This window comes from Populus nigra, chromosome 9 (genome assembly GCF_951802175.1).
Source record: "Populus nigra chromosome 9, ddPopNigr1.1, whole genome shotgun sequence".
NCBI classification, from domain to species: domain Eukaryota; kingdom Viridiplantae; phylum Streptophyta; class Magnoliopsida; order Malpighiales; family Salicaceae; genus Populus; species Populus nigra.
In genome coordinates this window covers 259,235-277,388 of record NC_084860.1, presented here as the reverse complement: position 1 = coordinate 277,388, position 18,154 = coordinate 259,235, and the positions used below count along the sequence as shown (strand labels likewise).

At 36.5% G+C, this 18,154-nt stretch overlaps 2 protein-coding genes across 3 annotated transcripts; both read right to left on the bottom strand.

Moving 5' to 3' along the window:
• Nucleotides 1-806: 806 nt before the first annotated feature.
• Nucleotides 807-3,510, bottom strand: LOC133703115 (pentatricopeptide repeat-containing protein At1g11710, mitochondrial). 2 transcript variants are annotated; one of them, XM_062127544.1, is made up of 2 exons: nucleotides 3,420-3,510; nucleotides 807-3,006 (listed from the first exon to the last, which is right to left on the bottom strand). In XM_062127544.1, the coding sequence occupies exon 2, from the start codon at nucleotides 2,965-2,967 to the stop codon at nucleotides 1,003-1,005; it is 1,965 nt and encodes a 654-aa protein (XP_061983528.1). In that variant the 5' UTR covers nucleotides 2,968-3,006; nucleotides 3,420-3,510; the 3' UTR covers nucleotides 807-1,002. The 2 variants fall into 2 exon arrangements, with proteins under 2 accessions (XP_061983528.1, XP_061983526.1); XM_062127542.1 differs by lacking the exon at nucleotides 3,420-3,510 and having other exon boundaries at nucleotides 807-3,039.
• A 6,411-nt stretch (nucleotides 3,511-9,921) lies between these two features.
• LOC133703259 (uncharacterized) lies at nucleotides 9,922-17,674 on the bottom strand. Its single transcript, XM_062127719.1, has 9 exons — nucleotides 17,497-17,674; nucleotides 15,869-17,363; nucleotides 15,404-15,761; nucleotides 14,861-14,945; nucleotides 14,141-14,197; nucleotides 13,911-13,970; nucleotides 13,600-13,818; nucleotides 11,708-13,258; nucleotides 9,922-10,854 (listed from the first exon to the last, which is right to left on the bottom strand). Exons 2-9 carry the CDS (start codon nucleotides 17,280-17,282, stop codon nucleotides 10,318-10,320), a joined length of 4,281 nt encoding a protein of 1,426 aa, XP_061983703.1. The 5' UTR covers nucleotides 17,283-17,363; nucleotides 17,497-17,674; the 3' UTR covers nucleotides 9,922-10,317.
• Between the last annotated feature and the right edge of the window lie 480 nt (nucleotides 17,675-18,154).

Sequence of the window (18,154 nt, the reverse complement as noted above, 5' to 3'; positions counted from 1 at the left end):
TATAGATATGTTGAGACATTTATAACCCTAATGTTAGAGACTATAACCAACAAAAATGTAAGTTTTTAAGCGAAAAAACAATCTTATAATAATTGTATGGTCATAGATTAAGACAGTAAGCACAACCAAAAACATGCATGAAGTTATAATTTTGTTTTTTTATAGGTTTTTTTATAAGATAATTAATTCTTTAAAACTTTTATAGGTAATTGATATATGATATATATTGTCGTTTGAAATGCATCTTCCCAATATCGTTGTGGAAGATTTGAGTTAACTAATAGAGCAAAACTTATTTCAATATTTTGACGATGACATCTTTCAACAGAATTCATTTGTTAATGAGTACAAGGATATGCAATATGATGATCAATTCTACACGATTCAAAGTAATTATTTAAATGGGATAGTTTGACTACTTTTATTTTGGTATCAAAATATCTTTTAACGTGCTTCTGAAATTAAAGAAAAATATTTTCAACTTCAGGATTTTGTTGGAGTGGAAAAAGCCAAATAAATTTGGTGCAATCATCAAAAAAACACATATATATAATATCTTGAATTATAACTAGAAGTAACTTCACTAGTCCCTATACATCTGAAAAAATAAATTGTAAGGGTTTAGTAACATGAATAGATTTTTGAAAGGGCAAATTGTGGCTTCTCACAATCACAGCAAATAGAATGCATTTTATTGAATGCAACATGAATTTTATTTGAGTTCAATACTTAGTACCCATGTTTTGCATCAAGAACTAATTCAGAACTACTTTAAACCAGTATCAATTAAGTAAAGAGAACAAAACTGAAAAAACCTGAATCCAGTGTCTTATATATGGAAACAGCAGTTTAACTGGAAGTAAGAATGAAAGTACATTTGCAATCCCCTATTTCTTTGTAAGCTCAACAAATTCTTGATTTGAACAACAGAAATTAAAGAATAGAATTTTGGCCTGTGTTTTCTTCTTTCTACACAGAATGCTCACTCAGCCGCACCAAAACTCAGCTGGTTGCACTTTCTTCTTGAAGAAGTGGGCTAACAATGTTTTCATATGTTAGTTTATCAGGAACAACTCCCTTAAGCACCATGTAGTCATGCAATTCAATTACCTCTTCAGCACTGCAATTCTTTTTGATGTTGATAACAAGAGTTCTATATGTTATATTATCGGGAAGCACACCCCATAGGACCATCATCGTCATCAGTTCCTTTGCTTCTTGAACACAACCAAACTTACACAAAAACTTGATCAACGTGTTGTAAGTGGCACTGCTTGCTAAAATTCCAGCATTTTGCATTAATGTTGATAACTTAAATGCCTTGTCAAACTTCCCACAGTTGAAATATCCATTTATCAGGGTGTTATAAGTTATGGTGTCAACTAAACCCATCCTCTGTAATACATCTACCAAAGATCTTGCAACATCCACCAATCCATCCTTACATAAACCATTTATAATAGAATTGTATATTAACAAGTTGGGTTTTTCCTCACCCTTCACCATTTTGTCATAGACCTGAACTGCACTTTCAATGTTCCCTTCCTTGCAGTGCCCATCGATCAAAGTACCAAATGTAACAACATCAGGAACCAAGCCACGTACATACATCCTGGCCAACAGTTGCCTGGCTGCAGCAAAGTTGTTGCTTTTGCATAAGAGATTGATAAGAATATTGTGTGAAAATGCATCTTCAATGAGGTTATTTTCTAGAACTTGGTTAAGGAATTTAAGAGCTTTGGTTATATAGCCATTTCTGCAAAGACCCCTTGTGAGGATTGAACAGGTGAATTTATCAAGGGGTATCTGCTTATCTGACATGTCAGTGAATACCAAAGAAGCTCCATCCACGTCTCCTTCCATGTAAAGCCAATGCATAATTGAGTTATACACCACAGAATTAGGCAGCAATCCCCTTTCCACCATTTCATCACATAGCCTAAGTGCCTCCTCCAAACACCCTGCTCGTGAATACCCTTCAATCATGGTTGCATAGGTCCTCACATTAGGCTCAATATCTATTTTCATCATTTCATTCCTAAGTTCTTCTGCCACAGTTATCCCCCCTATTTTGCAAAACCCATCAATGAGACTGTTATAAGTTACAGAATTGGGCTTGATAGATCCTGCAGACATTATTTCCATCTTCCTAACAAGCTTCAAGGCAAGGTCCATGTCACCCATCTTGCAAGCTCCATCAACCATCATGTTAAAAGTAACAACATTAGGCCAAATACCACTCTTCAGAATTCGATAGAACACAGACAGTGCTTCTTGTAATTTACAATCCTTACAAAGAGCATGCACAACCAAGTTGAAAGTATTTACATTCTCCATATACCCATAAGAAACCATTTCCTTATACACCATCCAAAACCTATGGATCTCATTCACCTTAATGAGATGGCTCAAAAAGTTATTCCAGGCATGAATTGTAACCCAGCAACCCTCTATTTGCAACTTCTTGATCACTTCATAAGCACCCACAGGAGCCCCTATTTGAGTACAAGCACGAACCAATGCATCAAAAACAGCAGGACTTGATTCACAGATTCCATAACTATTATTCAATGCTTTTAGAACCTCCAGAGGAGATAAGCCATTTACAGTCATCAAATTCCCCATAAGAGACAAGGCATCGTCATATCTCCTCGAATTAACCAGAACATGAATTACACTGCATGAAATCTCCAAAGAGTGCAAAACACTCTTTTTCTCTCCAACCCAATTGTAAAACTCCAAAACTAACTGAGGCGCGTTCCGAAACTCACAAACAACACGACTCACTAATGCACTTGTTAGACTCGCCAAATTTTTCTCCAAGAAATTCCATCTCCTTTGTTTGAGATTAACACAAATAGCTCTAAGAACAATATCCTCAGAAATCGGGTTCAAAATGCTCTTACCCAAATGAAAACTACGTTCCAAGAAACACTTTCTTTTAATTAAAAAGGAGCTTAATAACATAGAAAGCAGGCCACTCAATCCATCAAAACAATCTAGTAACTGCAACACAAAACCAAAACATAGAAAACCCATATCAGCTAATCATAAAAAGACTCAGTCTTTATCTACTTAGATTCATTGTTATTAACAAACTTTAATAAACAGAAGCTCGAAAACATACTAAAATGATATCAACTTAAATCACCAAATGAACAAATATCTAAATGCAACACAACATTTAACAAGATATACTCTCTATGAGGGGAAAAATACATTTTTTCCGATAAAGTTTGCTCCTTTATCTACTATAACTTATAATTCTCTACTATTTTAAAAGATGAGCCCTGAATAGTAAAACCACAACCTTTATAAGCAAAAAAGAAACATGGGTTTTGCACGACAACAGAAAAAGACCAAGAACAACAGTAAAATAAAGCATTTGAAGTGCAAGAGAGTTGAGATGAAAATCACACCTTTTGAAGCTTCCTTCGTGCAAAATGGAAGAAGCAGAGAGTTGCTCTGTTTAGTTTTCTTGCTGTCTTTCAGGCAGCTAAAATGTTTATAACTTTGGGCCTTCGGGGTGAAAGTGAAATCAAGTCCAGGCTAATAGATTTGCCATTATCGTTTGCTTGCTTAATTTATGGGCCTCTTATCATGGCCTTACACTTCTTCTTTTTTCAGCTATATTTGCCATTTACCTCTCTTTTTCAATAAATATTTTGTTTCCAATTATTTTTTATATTTATCTCAAAATAGTTTTTCACATAATATCTCTAAGTTTAATAAGAGGTTATTAAACCCCCAAATATCTTAAAAAATTAGATAGTGTTTTATTAACATTTTGTTTTGACTATAATTTATGGTTTGATTTTCAAGAGAAAATGATATTATTGGTTTCACGAAAAAAGTTTGTGTATATATATAATATGATAACATAATTAAAACAACTATATTGTAAATTTAAATTTCTATACACTATTCTTATGTCATCATAAAGAATTATAAAACAAACACATCATCAACTTGAATGTGTATATTATTGTATGTAGTGAAAGAAACGTAACATAAAGTTAATTAGATGATGATATAATTAAATCCTTTTTTTTTCCTTCAAGTTTTACCATAACTCAATTCAAATTCAAGCTCGACCCAAAAGTTTTTAGCCATTCGAGATCTCTTTGAATCAGTATAGAGTGAAATTGTCATCTCTCTATGAAAAAAGAGTATGAATAAGATCTAGTGGTAAGAGTTTGGAACCAAGAGATTTGTTCTCTCTATGATTTTAGATTCGAGCCATGTTGTTACTTATATAATGATCACTGAAGGTTTACACGGTTGTTAATTTCAGGACCCGTGAAATTAGTTGAGGTATGCGCAAAATAGTCCAGACATCCACATTAAACTAAAAAAAAAAGTAAGAAAAAGGCCATCCCTGTCTTCCACATATGCACTAGTAACTATTCCTAGCACATAATAAAACTGAAGAGTGGATTCTTTCTTTTTCTTTACAATGGGTCGAACCTTCTGAATAATATTTGAATAAATAATTCTTCATGCATACAAATTTAGGGCGAAGATATAAAAATTTGAGGTTGGAAGGGTTCAAAAAAACATGTTGAGATATAAAAATCATTTATATTTATATTATAGTTATCAAACTTATGTAGTTGATAAGTTAAGCAACTTAAAATTTAATTCAGGTCACGTTTTATATTAATTTAGTTTATTTATTAAAAATAATATTGTTTTGATATACTTTTTTAATAAAAACATAAAATAACATCATTTTAAATAATGTTTTAAAAAAATTCAAAACCTAAGTCAAAGTCGTTTCAAGTGTTAAAAAAAAAAAAAAAACTTTAAGACCCAAGTGAATAATTAATCCATAACTCTAATAATCTTGAGTTAGGTTTTATAATAAAAATTATAAAATGGTTATTGATTTTGGGTTAAAATATAACTATTTTAAAGCTAAAATACGCCATTTTATAGAAGCAAAAAAAAATAGTAAATCTTCTATAGAAAAAGTATCAAAATTTCTATGATATAAGTTGGCATAAAAATACGCTATACCATGGATTACCTGTCTCTTAAAACCGTCCCTCCCCGCTGACCTGCAACTTCTGCTAGAGCTACCCTCCATTTCTGCACCTTACCCATATCATCCTTGAAGTTAATTCCATGGTCATCAAAAGCAGTGGCATAACTCCCTGTTTGTTGTGCAACATGATCTGGATCCACATTATAGAAAACAGGCAGAACAATGTGTCCAGCAGCTCTACTACGTTTCATGATCAACACAACTTAATTCATCTAGGCAACATTCCGACGAAGCAAAGTCATTTGAGAACACAATCACTGACATTTTCGACATTTGTATTGTTGTCTCTGTCCCTATGCTTTCAATGTCTTCTACTGTTGGAATATTATTCTCATCTGATCTGAAGAACATGTAAAGTGCTCACATTGTCATTTCACTATGGAGGTAAGAAACGAACCCGTTGTGGAATATATATGTTACACCACTAAAACTCAAGAGCACCTCGTAAATATAGGGAGATGATGGAGCAGCACCCATACGGACTCAAGAAAACTTTTCAAAGATATGGATGAATATGAGGATTAAAATATGAAAAAGCAAAATTGAGAACCGAAGGAGAAAGAAAATGAGATTGAACAGGGGTGAACAGAAGTATTTTGGGGTTATCAAAAGGATGCATAAAAGTTGGGTTAGAGAAGTATTTGATTATGTGTTTATAGATGAAAAATTGTTCCAAAAATATCAGTTAAATCACTGAAGAATATGTGTGCAAAAGCTCTCATTACGTTAATTTCTGTTTACAATTTCTGTTGTACCGTGACACAAATGGCAGAATTAATGGTGGTAGTTGGCAGCAGCATAAATGATGGCAGTTGGCTGCTAGAAGAGCCATAAGTAAGGCTCTCATCTTATCTATAAATAGAGAGTTTGAGAGAAAAGTTGATACAGCCAAGTAGAACAAAAGGAGAGGGAGAGAGAGCTGCTTTGGCAGCAGAAGGGGTTGTCTTGGGCAATAGCTTGTAGTGACAAGCTGACTGGGAGAAATGAGAGTTGAGTTGAGTGTGTACCTCCTCCTTCATTGTAGTAAAACCTTGTTTTCTCAATCTAATAATATTGGTTTCTTCATATATGTAGGCAAGTTGCACGAACTACATAAAAATATTGTGTTGAGTCCCTCTATGGGCAATATTTTAGCATCCAATCCGTAACAAATTGATATTAGAGCATGGTAATGAATAGTAGTGTTTTGATCTTTGCCTAGAAATGAAAGTGGTCGAAATATGTTTTTGCACATACCATTGTGAAGAGAAGACCAAGAGAAGCACAACGGTGAAAACGGCGTGCAAATTGAAGCTAAAACAAATTAAGTCATATAGGCTGCTCAAAGTTTGCTCAAAAACATCAGCACACCACGTCAACATGCATGGTTGGCATGCCACGTCACCATCTAATTAGTGTCATCAAAGTGGGTCCTACCGAACACCCTAGCTAGCTGAGTTGAGTCACTTGAAGCCAAGCTGAGTCAAGGGATAAGATCCAATGTGGGTGATTCTATATATATGCAACTAGATTTATGATGGAATCTAGGCCATTCATCAAGCTAGATTTGTTTTGATCAAATCATAAATGTGATCAGGATGATTTCATACTTGGTTTCTAGTAATTTAATCATTATGGATGCAACAGTACAGTCCAATCATTAAGATTTGAGCTAAACGTGGTGCAGGTGGTGATATAATGAGATAAATTGCATGATAGAGAGGGCAATATTTGGAGGTCATCTTGGTGGGTGATGGTGCTGAAGAAAAAAGAGATGTAATAGATGGAGCTGCTGATATGGTCATCATGGACACCTATTTTAACTCAAAGATATGTAATAGATGGAGCTGCTGTTAAATATAGATGAGAAATAGAAGAAACCTGGTGAGCTAAATATGCATTGGTGCTTAGAAAAAAATGAAAAAAAAAAGTGTAGCTGGATCCAAGAGGTGATGAAAAAATAAGACAGGTTATGTCAGAAGGTTGTCTTGCATGATAATTACAATTAGAGAAGAGGATTGAATTCTAGACACTGGCCATGGTGGTGAAGAAATAGCTAGGACCTCGCCTAGTCTACAAGCTAGCATTGCTCTTCGCAAACCCTTACAGGTAGGTACATTTTAATTCACTGGCTGTGAGCTGTGAGCTGTGAGTGAACATGCCTCTCTTTCAGTGCTTTCATTCTGTATTTATATATATATATGCAATACCGATCGATCTAAGTATATCTTATAATAGCATGTAGACGTCCATCTTAGAGTCTCTTTGGTAGTGTCCTAAGGTATAATTAAAATTGTGTAACGTCTGACTATAATTTTTAAAATATTTTGTTAATTAATATACACTATAGTTTAATATAGATCCCATTAAGAATTTTATTTTGAAACTTTGGTTTAAAAAATTATAATTTATAGTTTTTCTTAAACCCTTAATTAGCGAGGTATCCATTACAATTAATATTTGATTGTTGCACTAAAATATTAATGTCCATGTTTCCATCCCTTTTATTTTTGTTTTTCTTTAAATTATATGATTTCATAACATGTTTTGCATGTGTTTCTAGACCATCATCTATATATAAAAAAAATCTACTAAAAAAATAATTTAATGTATCCAAATAAAAAAAATATATAGATGTTTGATCAAAATAGTTTTAAATTAACCATCTAACATAATATATAAGAAATCACTGGTTCAATATAAATATGCATGTAATCATTCTAATCAATGTTATCAAACTCGTCTTGAAATAATAAAACAAGAAAACTTAGGTCACGATTTAAATGAATTAATCCAAAACAATATTGTTTTATAAATTTTTAAAAAAAATTAAAATAAAATCATTTTAAAAAAATTAAACCCTGTCACATTCAAGTTTTCATTAGGTCTATAAATTGAATTAAGGTTAACTACATCAACCCTCACCCAATTTAAATTTAATATTTTTTTATTATTTATTCTATTTCCATGTGATTTATTAACGCAACTTGAATAAGATCACATTTTGTTACTATATATATTTTTTTATTGGATTCCTGCAATGTATTTCAAATTACTTGATTATTACCATTAATTATTCTGTTTAATTAATAATAATTCCACTAGCATTCCTTCTTTTCCTTATGATATAAATCACATAATTCACGATTAACTAGGAATTAAGAAAAATTCATTTCACTACCTAGTATTATATTTAACTACTAATGTCTAGGTAAAGTTTAATATTTCTACCTTGCATTGTAGGAGAACAATGACGAACGTTTATGATTTATATGAACAAGTCAAGGAATTGTGGAATGAATGGGAGTTTCGTGCCTTGATTTTGCAGTCTCTCTTTGCAAATCTTTATCGTCTTCTTCGGAAGAAAACGAAAGCACGTAGCACGTAGCTGCAGCCTGGCTCCGGAATTTTATTTGGTTAGCATACTTATCGGCAGAGTGGGTGGCAACTCTTTGCATGGGTATCCAAGGAGGTACAGAAACAAACTGTGCCAATCCAAACCCAGACTTTGTCCCTGCATTTTGGGCAGCAACCCTCCTTGTACACCTTGGTGGCCCGGATGCTATTACTGCATATTCAGTAGAAGATAACCAACTGTGGTTAAGGCAGCTACTTCAACTAGTAACCCAAGTTGCGGTTGCGCTTCATGCCTTGTTGAGGTCATGGTGGAGCAAGGATCCACTCATATTTGTAGCCGTTCCTGTCTTTGTTTCTGGAGTAATCAAATTCGGAGAGAGGATTTGGGCACTAAGATCAGCAAGCTTTGATAATGCCGTCCTACATGAAGAAGTCCAGCGTCTAAGCCAGCAACTTAATGAGAAATTTCCTTCACCTGCCTTGCTTGACATGTCTATTGAAGACATTAATAGAGCTCTAGGCTTCCATCGCATTGCAAGTCAGGTTGTGCATCTCCATGAAGCTCATTTATTATCCCAAATTTCGAAGATGGTATTTACCGATTACATGCTCCCATTTTCTACTCACATGAACACCTATCGTATTCTGAGTAGCAAGAATGCTGCAGACGCCTTCAGATTGATAGAGGTAGAGTTGGGATTCATGTTCCATGCGCTTTATACTAAGGTGATCACAGGGCTTTGTTGGTAACGCTTCCTTCTCCGTACAATCAGCTGTTCATCTTCCGTTGCTGCATTACTTGCATTCGCAAGAATGGCCATAAACTGCCATGCTTATTCAACAACCAATATAGTTGTATCATACTGCTTGCTCGTTGGAGCCGTTCTTCATGAGATATATTCGGTCGTTTTTCTTCTTTTCTCTGACTGGGTTATGCTTTGGCTTGGCAAGCAACACAAGTGATGGGCCACTGCTGTCTGTCAAGCTATTGTTTCTTCTAATCAAAAGTGGCCATTTTACAGGTATGATCGTAAGAAGTGGAGAGGAACTATGGCACAAGAAGAACGAATAAGTGATGAAAGGACACGGGTAAAGATGCTTCTCAAACAGCTCCTTCGCATTAAAGATTTTCGAAGTTGGGAGAAAGTGGATTTGCAATTGAAAGACGCCATCTTAATTACCTCTTACAGAAACGTTTAAGATTCAGCCATTACATACCGCTGCCCTATCCTGGCATGAATAATCTAAATGAGATATTGGCAGGGAGAGGTGACCAGGTGCTTAGGACAGAGGGATGTCATGAAGGAAAGTTTCGTATAAGTACGGTGGAAGCAGACTTTCGTGAAAGCCTGCTGCTGTGGTACATTGCCACCGATATTTGTTACTATGACGATTCTCGCACAAATATTGGTGCTTATGTTGATCCAAATGCCAGGATAAGCAAATCCCTGTCTAATTATATGCAATATGTTCTAACTGATTATCCGTTAATGCTACCAAAAATGATTCAAGGAGAAAGGCATGAACTAACACAACAGTTTTGCTACAAAATCATTACCTTTAGCATCACGCTTGCACAAAGTTGTCCCCAACTGAATTGGGATGCCGTAATTTACAAACAAAAAGGCCTGTGCATGACCCTCCATATTAACACAAATTAATTTACTCATGCTATATATCAGAAAGTATTTACATAATAAATGGAAAGGGTCGACAAGAAAACCCTCCTAGCTTTGTTAGCATGTCTAAAAATCCCGACCCCTGAGGTAAGTTAGCAAGGAAGATGGTAGATGCCAATCAAAGTACTCTGCACTTGTAGTCCAGCTTTGACACCAGATTCTCACTTGTCAATTTGGTCAGCAAGTTCCACAAGGAACACAAATAGTTAACCCAGGCTCATCAACTAACTGATAGAATAACTGAAAACGCAGCAATCAACCGAACTTATCTTGATCGAGCCCGCCATTTTCGGTGGCTGTTCCAGTGCCAAATTTTGTATTTGTTCCACCATTTTCAGCAACTGTTCGAGTGCCCAAATTTGTATTTGTTCGGCACATTCGCTTCCTGGGTTTCCTCAGTGTTGAAACAGCTAGAGGACCCAGACTAAGTTGCTGTGCCATGTCAGAAACATTCTTCTGTGTTTCAACTTTTGTGATCGGTGTTGTCTTCTTGCACAATCTGTTGGGACGACAAGGAGATAAATTTTTGGCTGCGGGGCTGTCATTAATTGCACCCTTTTCATGCAGAGTCTTCATTCTTGGAGAGTCAACAGCTGCACGTGAATCTAAACTTAACCAAGAACTACTTGCAGTCTCCTTCCCTAAGCTTGTCAGACTCAGGTTTAATAAAGGACTGCCCTTTCTAAGAATAGAAGGCTTGCCACGAGAATGAACAGGGCTCCTCAATTTCCATTGTTGATCACCATAATCTTCAGCATTTGTAACTTCTTCCATTGCAAAACTTTGAGCATCCTATGAACAAGTAATTAATGGGGAAGTTAGCCAAAATTTTAGTGCAACAGAGGATGGACAAAACCCCAAACAGAAAACAGAAATCAACATCAGTCAACATGAGAACATAGTAATGCCCTCATTGCATTAGATTTAACCAAAAAACAGAGAGAAAACGTGAGAAAAAAGGGGGGCAACATGCCAAATGATATACTAGCTCAATGTTGAAACCAAAAATAAAAAGAAAAAATCAAGATAAAAAATAAGCAAAAGTAGACCAGAGGTACATTAATCAAGTCATCAGTGAAATTGAGCTACAGCATGAAGCATTTGATATTTTCTGAAAAAAGGTATCAGTGGTTAACTCGAGGGAATAAAAACTTCCAACAGGATGCAAATGCATGCTAGACATTAAGAAGAGAAGAGAAAAGATGTAAGGAAAGGCAACTGCAACAACAGTCAATGAGTTTGTGGGCGTGAACATGTCTTTTTTGGTAAAACAAGATGACCTTGAAAGAGTTCAATGATGAAAAAAGTTTGCACAGCCAACCCAAATGGTAAAACATTTGAAGTTGGGATAAATCTATGCTTGTGGAGGGAAACTCGCTGAATGAGTTTCCTGAAGCCCACCATCACGATTGGATGGTCTCACATGGTGTATTCTCATCTAGTGGATGGAGGATAATGAGTTACCATCGGCAAATATAGCATTAATTAAACGTTCTGGAAAGCATTAAAAGTTATAGTACTACATTATAAAACCAGGACTACTATCAAGTGAAAGTATATGCGCTCGGCCAAAAAAATGCCAAGCCTCTCCACTCTCAAAAGCAGCATAATATTGAGAGAAAAAAAAAGGAAAGAGAAAAGGCACCTTATCTTGCACCTCAGCAACTGGTTCACAACCTGCACCTTCCTCCCCATCAGAATCTGCCATCTCCTCACACTCAAAGTCTACATTTTCTTCAATTTCTTCATCTGAGTCACTCAGCTCTTCTTGCTCCATCACAATTTCTGGATGAGATTGGTCGCCAACATCATCCATGTTGCATGTGCTGACATTATTGCTTTGGACAGGTGATGCATCAGCACCTGAAACAAGGTTGCTATGAACCGTGGGATGTTCATTGTGCTGATCACGTGGGCTGTTTATTTTACAAGTTTCCATTCTCCTTCCAGACTTCGGTTCACTTGTTGTTGACCTTGGTTGGTTATTTGCACCAACATCTCTACTTCTCTCAGATACCTCCTTTGCAGAATTAGAGCTTAGATGGATATCCAAGTCCAGGTCATTAGCTTTCTCATTAGAACTAGAGTGTTTAGGGTCAACAGCAATTGGGATGTGATTGACAAATGACTTATTCTGGACCGCACCAAAATGATTTTGAAATTGAGCAGATTCACCACTCAAACAAACAAATTGGTTTGGATTCGAGCATGCCATCACCAAGTTGTTATTTTCCTCATCAGTTCTTTGCAGAAGTGGGTGGAAGTCGATACTGCATGATGCTGAAGTGGAGTCCTTACTCTTCGAAGACTTGTTAAACCCATCAACAACATGGTTTGCTTGGAGGGGATTATGAAAGAGACTTAGATTCAACTGGGGTTGATTCCCTGAAAAGAAACTAAAAGAACTAGATGTGCCACTGCTGCAGCTCAAAGGTAAATATGGCAGACAGCCACCTTCTGGGGCCTGGAACAGTAATGGATGCATCTGAAGGTCAGAATCAGTGCCTCTTTCTTCAGCAGTACACACATTGTGAACAATGGCAGATTGTTCGGGATGTGAATCTGTGACATGGTCTGCTGCTTGATTAGTCTTATCCCTTATTGAATCTACTGAACTGGGGGTTCTCAAATTTCCAATATGTGGAAGCTGAGCAGCAACATTGTTTTTTCCAGCATCACCAGTCCGAATTCCCGAGGTAGATACTTTGATAGATGATCCACATTGGTTCCTTTCGAAAGCTGTCTGAGAAATTACACGAACAGACCGTGGAAGATTCACAGGGGGCAAATCTGGTGCCAATCTCACTAAGTGCACACCATCAGTTTTACGACTCCGGTATGGCCGCAAATGTATTTGAGGCTTGGAGATACTCACTGACATATTAGAAATTTGATAGTTTGGTACCATGGTATTAGGAGAGGGTTTAGCATGAGCAAGAGGATAATGGTGAGAGCTGGATCCATATGGAAGCCCATTCATGTTATCGATCCAGAGTTGAGGCTCTCCAGGCCTACAATTGTTTGGATGCTCTCTGGTATTTTGATCTTCTCTTGAAATTGTATCACTGGAAATGAGACCTGAGGAACCTGGCCTCCAATCAGATAAAAATGCCTGATGAACATAAGCTTCGTTTACATTATCAACACAATCATCTCCACTACTATTTCCTTTACCAGTTCTGTCAGCCTGATTGTCCTGCACCCAGTCAAAGCACTTAACGACATTAGGTACACATTAAACTGTGAATCAATGAGAGACCAAGCTCAGCTAACTTATTAACTTATGAGCCAAGCCCAGCTGAGCCCTCTAACTTGATGTAACTGTGTAGCCAGGATGCCAGCTTGACATAAGTAGATTATATAGCACGCATGCTCAGGAAAAAAAACAAGGACACGCCCAAAGTGTCAGTGAGATTTTCAAAGAGCCACTGTTCAGGCAAAATATGGTTTAATCCACCAAAATTCATATACAAAATTAGCTAAATCAAATGGATATTGAGCAACAAGGTAAGATGTAGATCCAGGATAATAGCATACTTCCTTGTCAGAAGCTGGTTTCCAATTTGATAATTCTGTGGTTCTTGACCGTTTCCTGGCTTCAGATATCCGCCTTTTCTCCTTTTTAGCAGCATCTTGCTTATATGACTTTTGAGTTCCAAGGGCAATCCGCAACTGCCGAGGTAATAAAGAAGGATCCCTATGTGGAACAACAAACTTCCATACAGACAACCAATCAAGTTTGTAAACCCTGAGTCCCTGGAGTGAGTGAGGTTACATTAAAAATCGGACAGCACAATCTAAAAACTGATCAACTGGAAAGGCATATGAAACATCCAGGATGATATTACCTCCTGAATGCGTTCTGTCTCTTCTGTAGTTAATGGGGAGGTTTTCATTCTCCGAACCGCCTGCATAAAGTAGATATTCAGTTCACTATAAATATAAACATCCGGTTAATTTTTGTTATAATCTAGTCTATATCCCTTATTGTGTTTCAAACTCAATGGTGTTAAGATTCTTCAACGAGCAGGGATACAACTGAGAATTATCATTCATACGCCTGGGCTCATGAGATTACCTTTATAGGATTTTCTGGTGCCTTAGATGAACAACGATTTTTCTGCCTAACAAAAATCTGCAAAAAAAGCAGCAGCATTACAATAATGCTAAATATGATAATTGTGCATGTGATATTGACTTTAAAATTCAGAAAATTAAAGAACGACAGAGAGAATAACAACACATTTCTAGATCACCAAGAGACATGGCAATGCTACAGAAACCATTGACCAACTAGCATAGCAAAATGGGAACAACAGCTAAACACATGGATCCACATAAGCAATCATAAGAAGAACCCCAGAAAACAGCATGTCGAATGTACAAACAAGGCAGCAGAAAATAGTATGTACATATATTTAAGTACGCTGCAATGAGAACATACACCACATATTAGGTCATAATTAACCTATAACATCTTAAGCAAAGCTTGCTGCTTGAACAAGATATTGTTTGTAACCTTTTGGTTGCTGTAGCCCAAGCTTTTACAGCTGTAATAGGCAAAGGTCACCAGTCTAATTCCAAAACACGGATACAAGTGTCTAGATCAAAGGCATGCCGGAACAAAAAATAAGCATATTTGAGTTGCCTAGTACTGGCCAAAAGATACAGGACCCTATTTTCATTAGGATAAAGTGCATAAGTAATGTACAAAAAATGACACAAGTTTACATTTTAATTCTGGCAGCAGTTACTAGAAGCAATAGTGTTTATAATAGGACTCTATGATGAAAACCACCTGATGCTTAGATTTGCATGGAAGAAAGCGTTGTTGAATTGCCTTCCAATCTGTATTATATTCCATGATCCCTAGTGCCAACAATCTGCATCAAAATCCATTAAAATTTAGAGCCTTGGCAATCATATCTTACCAGTCATAACTAAAAGCTTTCAATTTAAATGGTAACATGGCAGACAGAACAATATTGGAACATGATACCAATGATTCAACATTCATAGCTTTTCAAAGAGCAAAATTAGATAATGCTTTTGATGAATTGAAGATACAAATCCTGGTTTTGAAGATTTTTCTCCCCATGACATCATATCCAAAAACAGAATCTTACACCTCTCAAATTCTATGACCTTATTAGAAAATATAATCAGCCATCAAAATCTGAATGAACTGACTGTTGATAGTTCTAATACTCAAACTTCATGTTGTTTTCTTTCATCAAAAAGATTGATAAAAAAACCTTTGGAAGATAATGCACCTATAAAGCTATCAGTTTGAAGAGTTGAAAGAGCAGATGAAAGAAACTGAAGAAAACATTCTACTCACTCGTCCTCTGAATCAGTAAAAAGGACCCGATTTGCAACAGCCGCAGGGGGTGGTTTATGTGGAAATAGTACTGGATTGAACAGTGGGAAAAATCGCTGAGCTAACTTGCTAATATCCTTTGGGACTAGTGCAACTGATTGCTTCTTGGTACTTTCAACAATGGAAGCAGCCAATGTCTTCTTGGGTGGTTGTTGACCAGTTGAGGATGTCACTCTATTGGCAGCAAGGGGAACGTTTCCTCTCATAACTTCATTCGCCTCCCCTAATAAGGGAGAATGTGGAAGGTAGAAGAGCGGTTCCTTTTCATTCCATGTTTCGGAACTGGAATTCAGAAAACGCTGCCTATACTCCCGAACAGCTGTCAAAATTAATCAAAATAAATGTTAAAGCATAAATAGTTTAAATACAGCAAAAGGAATACAATTGCAAGAGAACAATGCAGTAAATGTCTTCTGAACTTCATACCATTGTAAACATCATCCATATATCTTCCAACTAAATTGAGCGGGGCTACATCCAGAATTGAAACTATTGGACCATTTATGTAAGGACTCCAAGAAGAGCCTGCAATCTGTGAAGAACTCGTTTGCTCATTACATGCATGTTCATCTCTTCTTTGTGGAACGGGGGCATTTTGAGAGACTGACATCTGCAAGTTTAGAACAGGGGGTGATTCGTAGGTGCACTGTCCTGGCCGAATATTGGGCAGTTCATCTGCCACAGATGAGCACATATATGGAGGACAAAAGCAATTACCAGGATATGGAACTCTTTTGCAGGCTATTACATTATCACGTTTGTGAAGCATCTCAAAAATCAATCCCTGAACCTGGGAGGAAAGGTGTTGCCGGGAAGAATCAAGAATGCAAAGAGAGAATACTTGAATAAGCAGCTGAATATGTTCATGTATCAAACAATGCAACTGGTTTATTTGCTGTGGAGTAAACCCATTTATTTTACCACCATCTTCTGCAGAAGACGCATAGCTAGGAGCAGGCTTAGGTGCCAAAGCTTTCTCATTGACAGCACTAAAAGGAGGAGCAAATCCATTAGGCAAAACTGGTAAAAGAGGGCGCAACGGCCTTTTTGACTGTTCTAAAAGCTTCTTCTTATATTGAGCAGAAGCCTTTTGACGTTTTTTCTGCCTAGTCTCCGGCCTTCGTCCACCTCTCTCATACTCAACTCTCTGACCCTCATCCCTTGCACCATTATCAACATCACTGTCAAGCAACTCCTCAAGTTCAATCTCAAAATCCGCATCATTATCCTCATCATCATCATCAACATTTTCATTTTCTTCATTAGCCTGACCATCCCCATCTCCACCAAGCAAAACGGCCGCAAGAAACTTCCTATACTCCACCTCATCATCAACATTCGGAAGATCATCCTCATCATCACTCTCTTGCAAAAACATCTCTAACTCATCAAGGGTAAAACTCGCAAGCGAATACCTAGCCCTTGTCCTCTTACAAATAGCATCTTCATCATCATCCACATCCAACACAACCTTACTCACCCCGCTCTCCTTCTCCCTCTCATTCCCATCTTCCACATTCGACCCAAAACCCAATTTCCTCCTCTTACCCCTCCTATCCTCACCACTCTCCCCTTCCTTTCCACTTCCCACCTCAACCCCACTTGCCATAACAACCTCCTCCTCATGAGTCACATCTCCAACATCATAATTTCGCACCTCACCACTCCTCACCTCCTTCACACCCTCCTCCAAACCTTCAACTTCAGAGCTCAAACTCGACGACGCCTCCGGCGAAGGCGTTCCCTTTAAAAAGGGATTAAAATCCATATCTTCCTCCTCATCCTCTTCCTCATTCTCATTCGCTTTTAAATCACTCCCTTCAACATAAATCTCAGCCATAACCCCACGAACAGGCAACACTTCTTAACCTTAAAATAACAGCAAAAACGAATCCCAAACAGCAACTTTTCACTCAAAAACCTATTCACATCGAAAACCCAGAATCAATAAAGATTAATTAACATTGTGGAATTCGGAACTTTGATTTTTTTTCTATTATAAAAACTTAAAAACCCCAAACTTTGAGAGAGAAGACAGTGGAAAACGTTTTTACCTGGAAACAGAGTGGAGTATAAAATGGAAGAAATCGAAATCGCACAGACAGGGAGGAGTAATGGGGATTGAGGAGAAGGAAGAAAGTTTGGATTTTTTTTATTTGTTAGAGAAATTGTGAGGAATGATGAAATTTTCTTTCGGAGTTGCTAGTGTTGTCTAATGAATGATTCAGGAAAGGGAAGATAGTAGAAAGGGACTGTTTGTTTGATTCTTCAATAAGTTATTTACTTAGTCCCTTACGTTTTATATGAATATCTAAATAGTCCCTTATTTGTTGATGATGTTCAACTTCGTCCCTGCACTCTTATTAAAAACACTAAGTTTTTTATAAAATGATTTTATTTATTATAAAACAAAAGTAAATTTTGAAAAACAAATATAGATCAAAAGGTTTAAAAATAGGTGAGAGTTTTATAATTCCTTTGGCTTTTATTTTTTTGGTCATGTAAAAGAATGGTTGCAATGGATTTTTTTTCTTTTTTCTTCTTTTCATCGACAAAGTCTTATTTAATTTGATTTTTTATATATTTTATTTTGCTCAATCACAATTTTTATTGCTCAAACTGAAAGACTTAAAGTTTTTTTCTTCTTTTAATTGGTGCTGTTGCTTAATATATATATATATATATATATATATAAGTCTCAACGAGCAAGAA

Coding starts and splice junctions, on each gene's coding strand:
- LOC133703115 (XM_062127542.1), bottom strand. CDS start 3,039: ATGGGTTTTCTATGTTTTGGTTTTGTGTTGCAGTTACTAGATTGTTTT.
- LOC133703259 (XM_062127719.1), bottom strand. CDS start 17,282: ATGGCTGAGATTTATGTTGAAGGGAGTGATTTAAAAGCGAATGAGAAT. Junction 13,819..13,910: donor AGACAGAACGCATTCAGGAG/GTAATATCATCC, acceptor CACTCACTCCAG/GGACTCAGGGTTTACAAACT. Junction 13,259..13,599: donor AACCAGCTTCTGACAAGGAA/GTATGCTATTAT, acceptor GACTGGGTGCAG/GACAATCAGGCTGACAGAAC.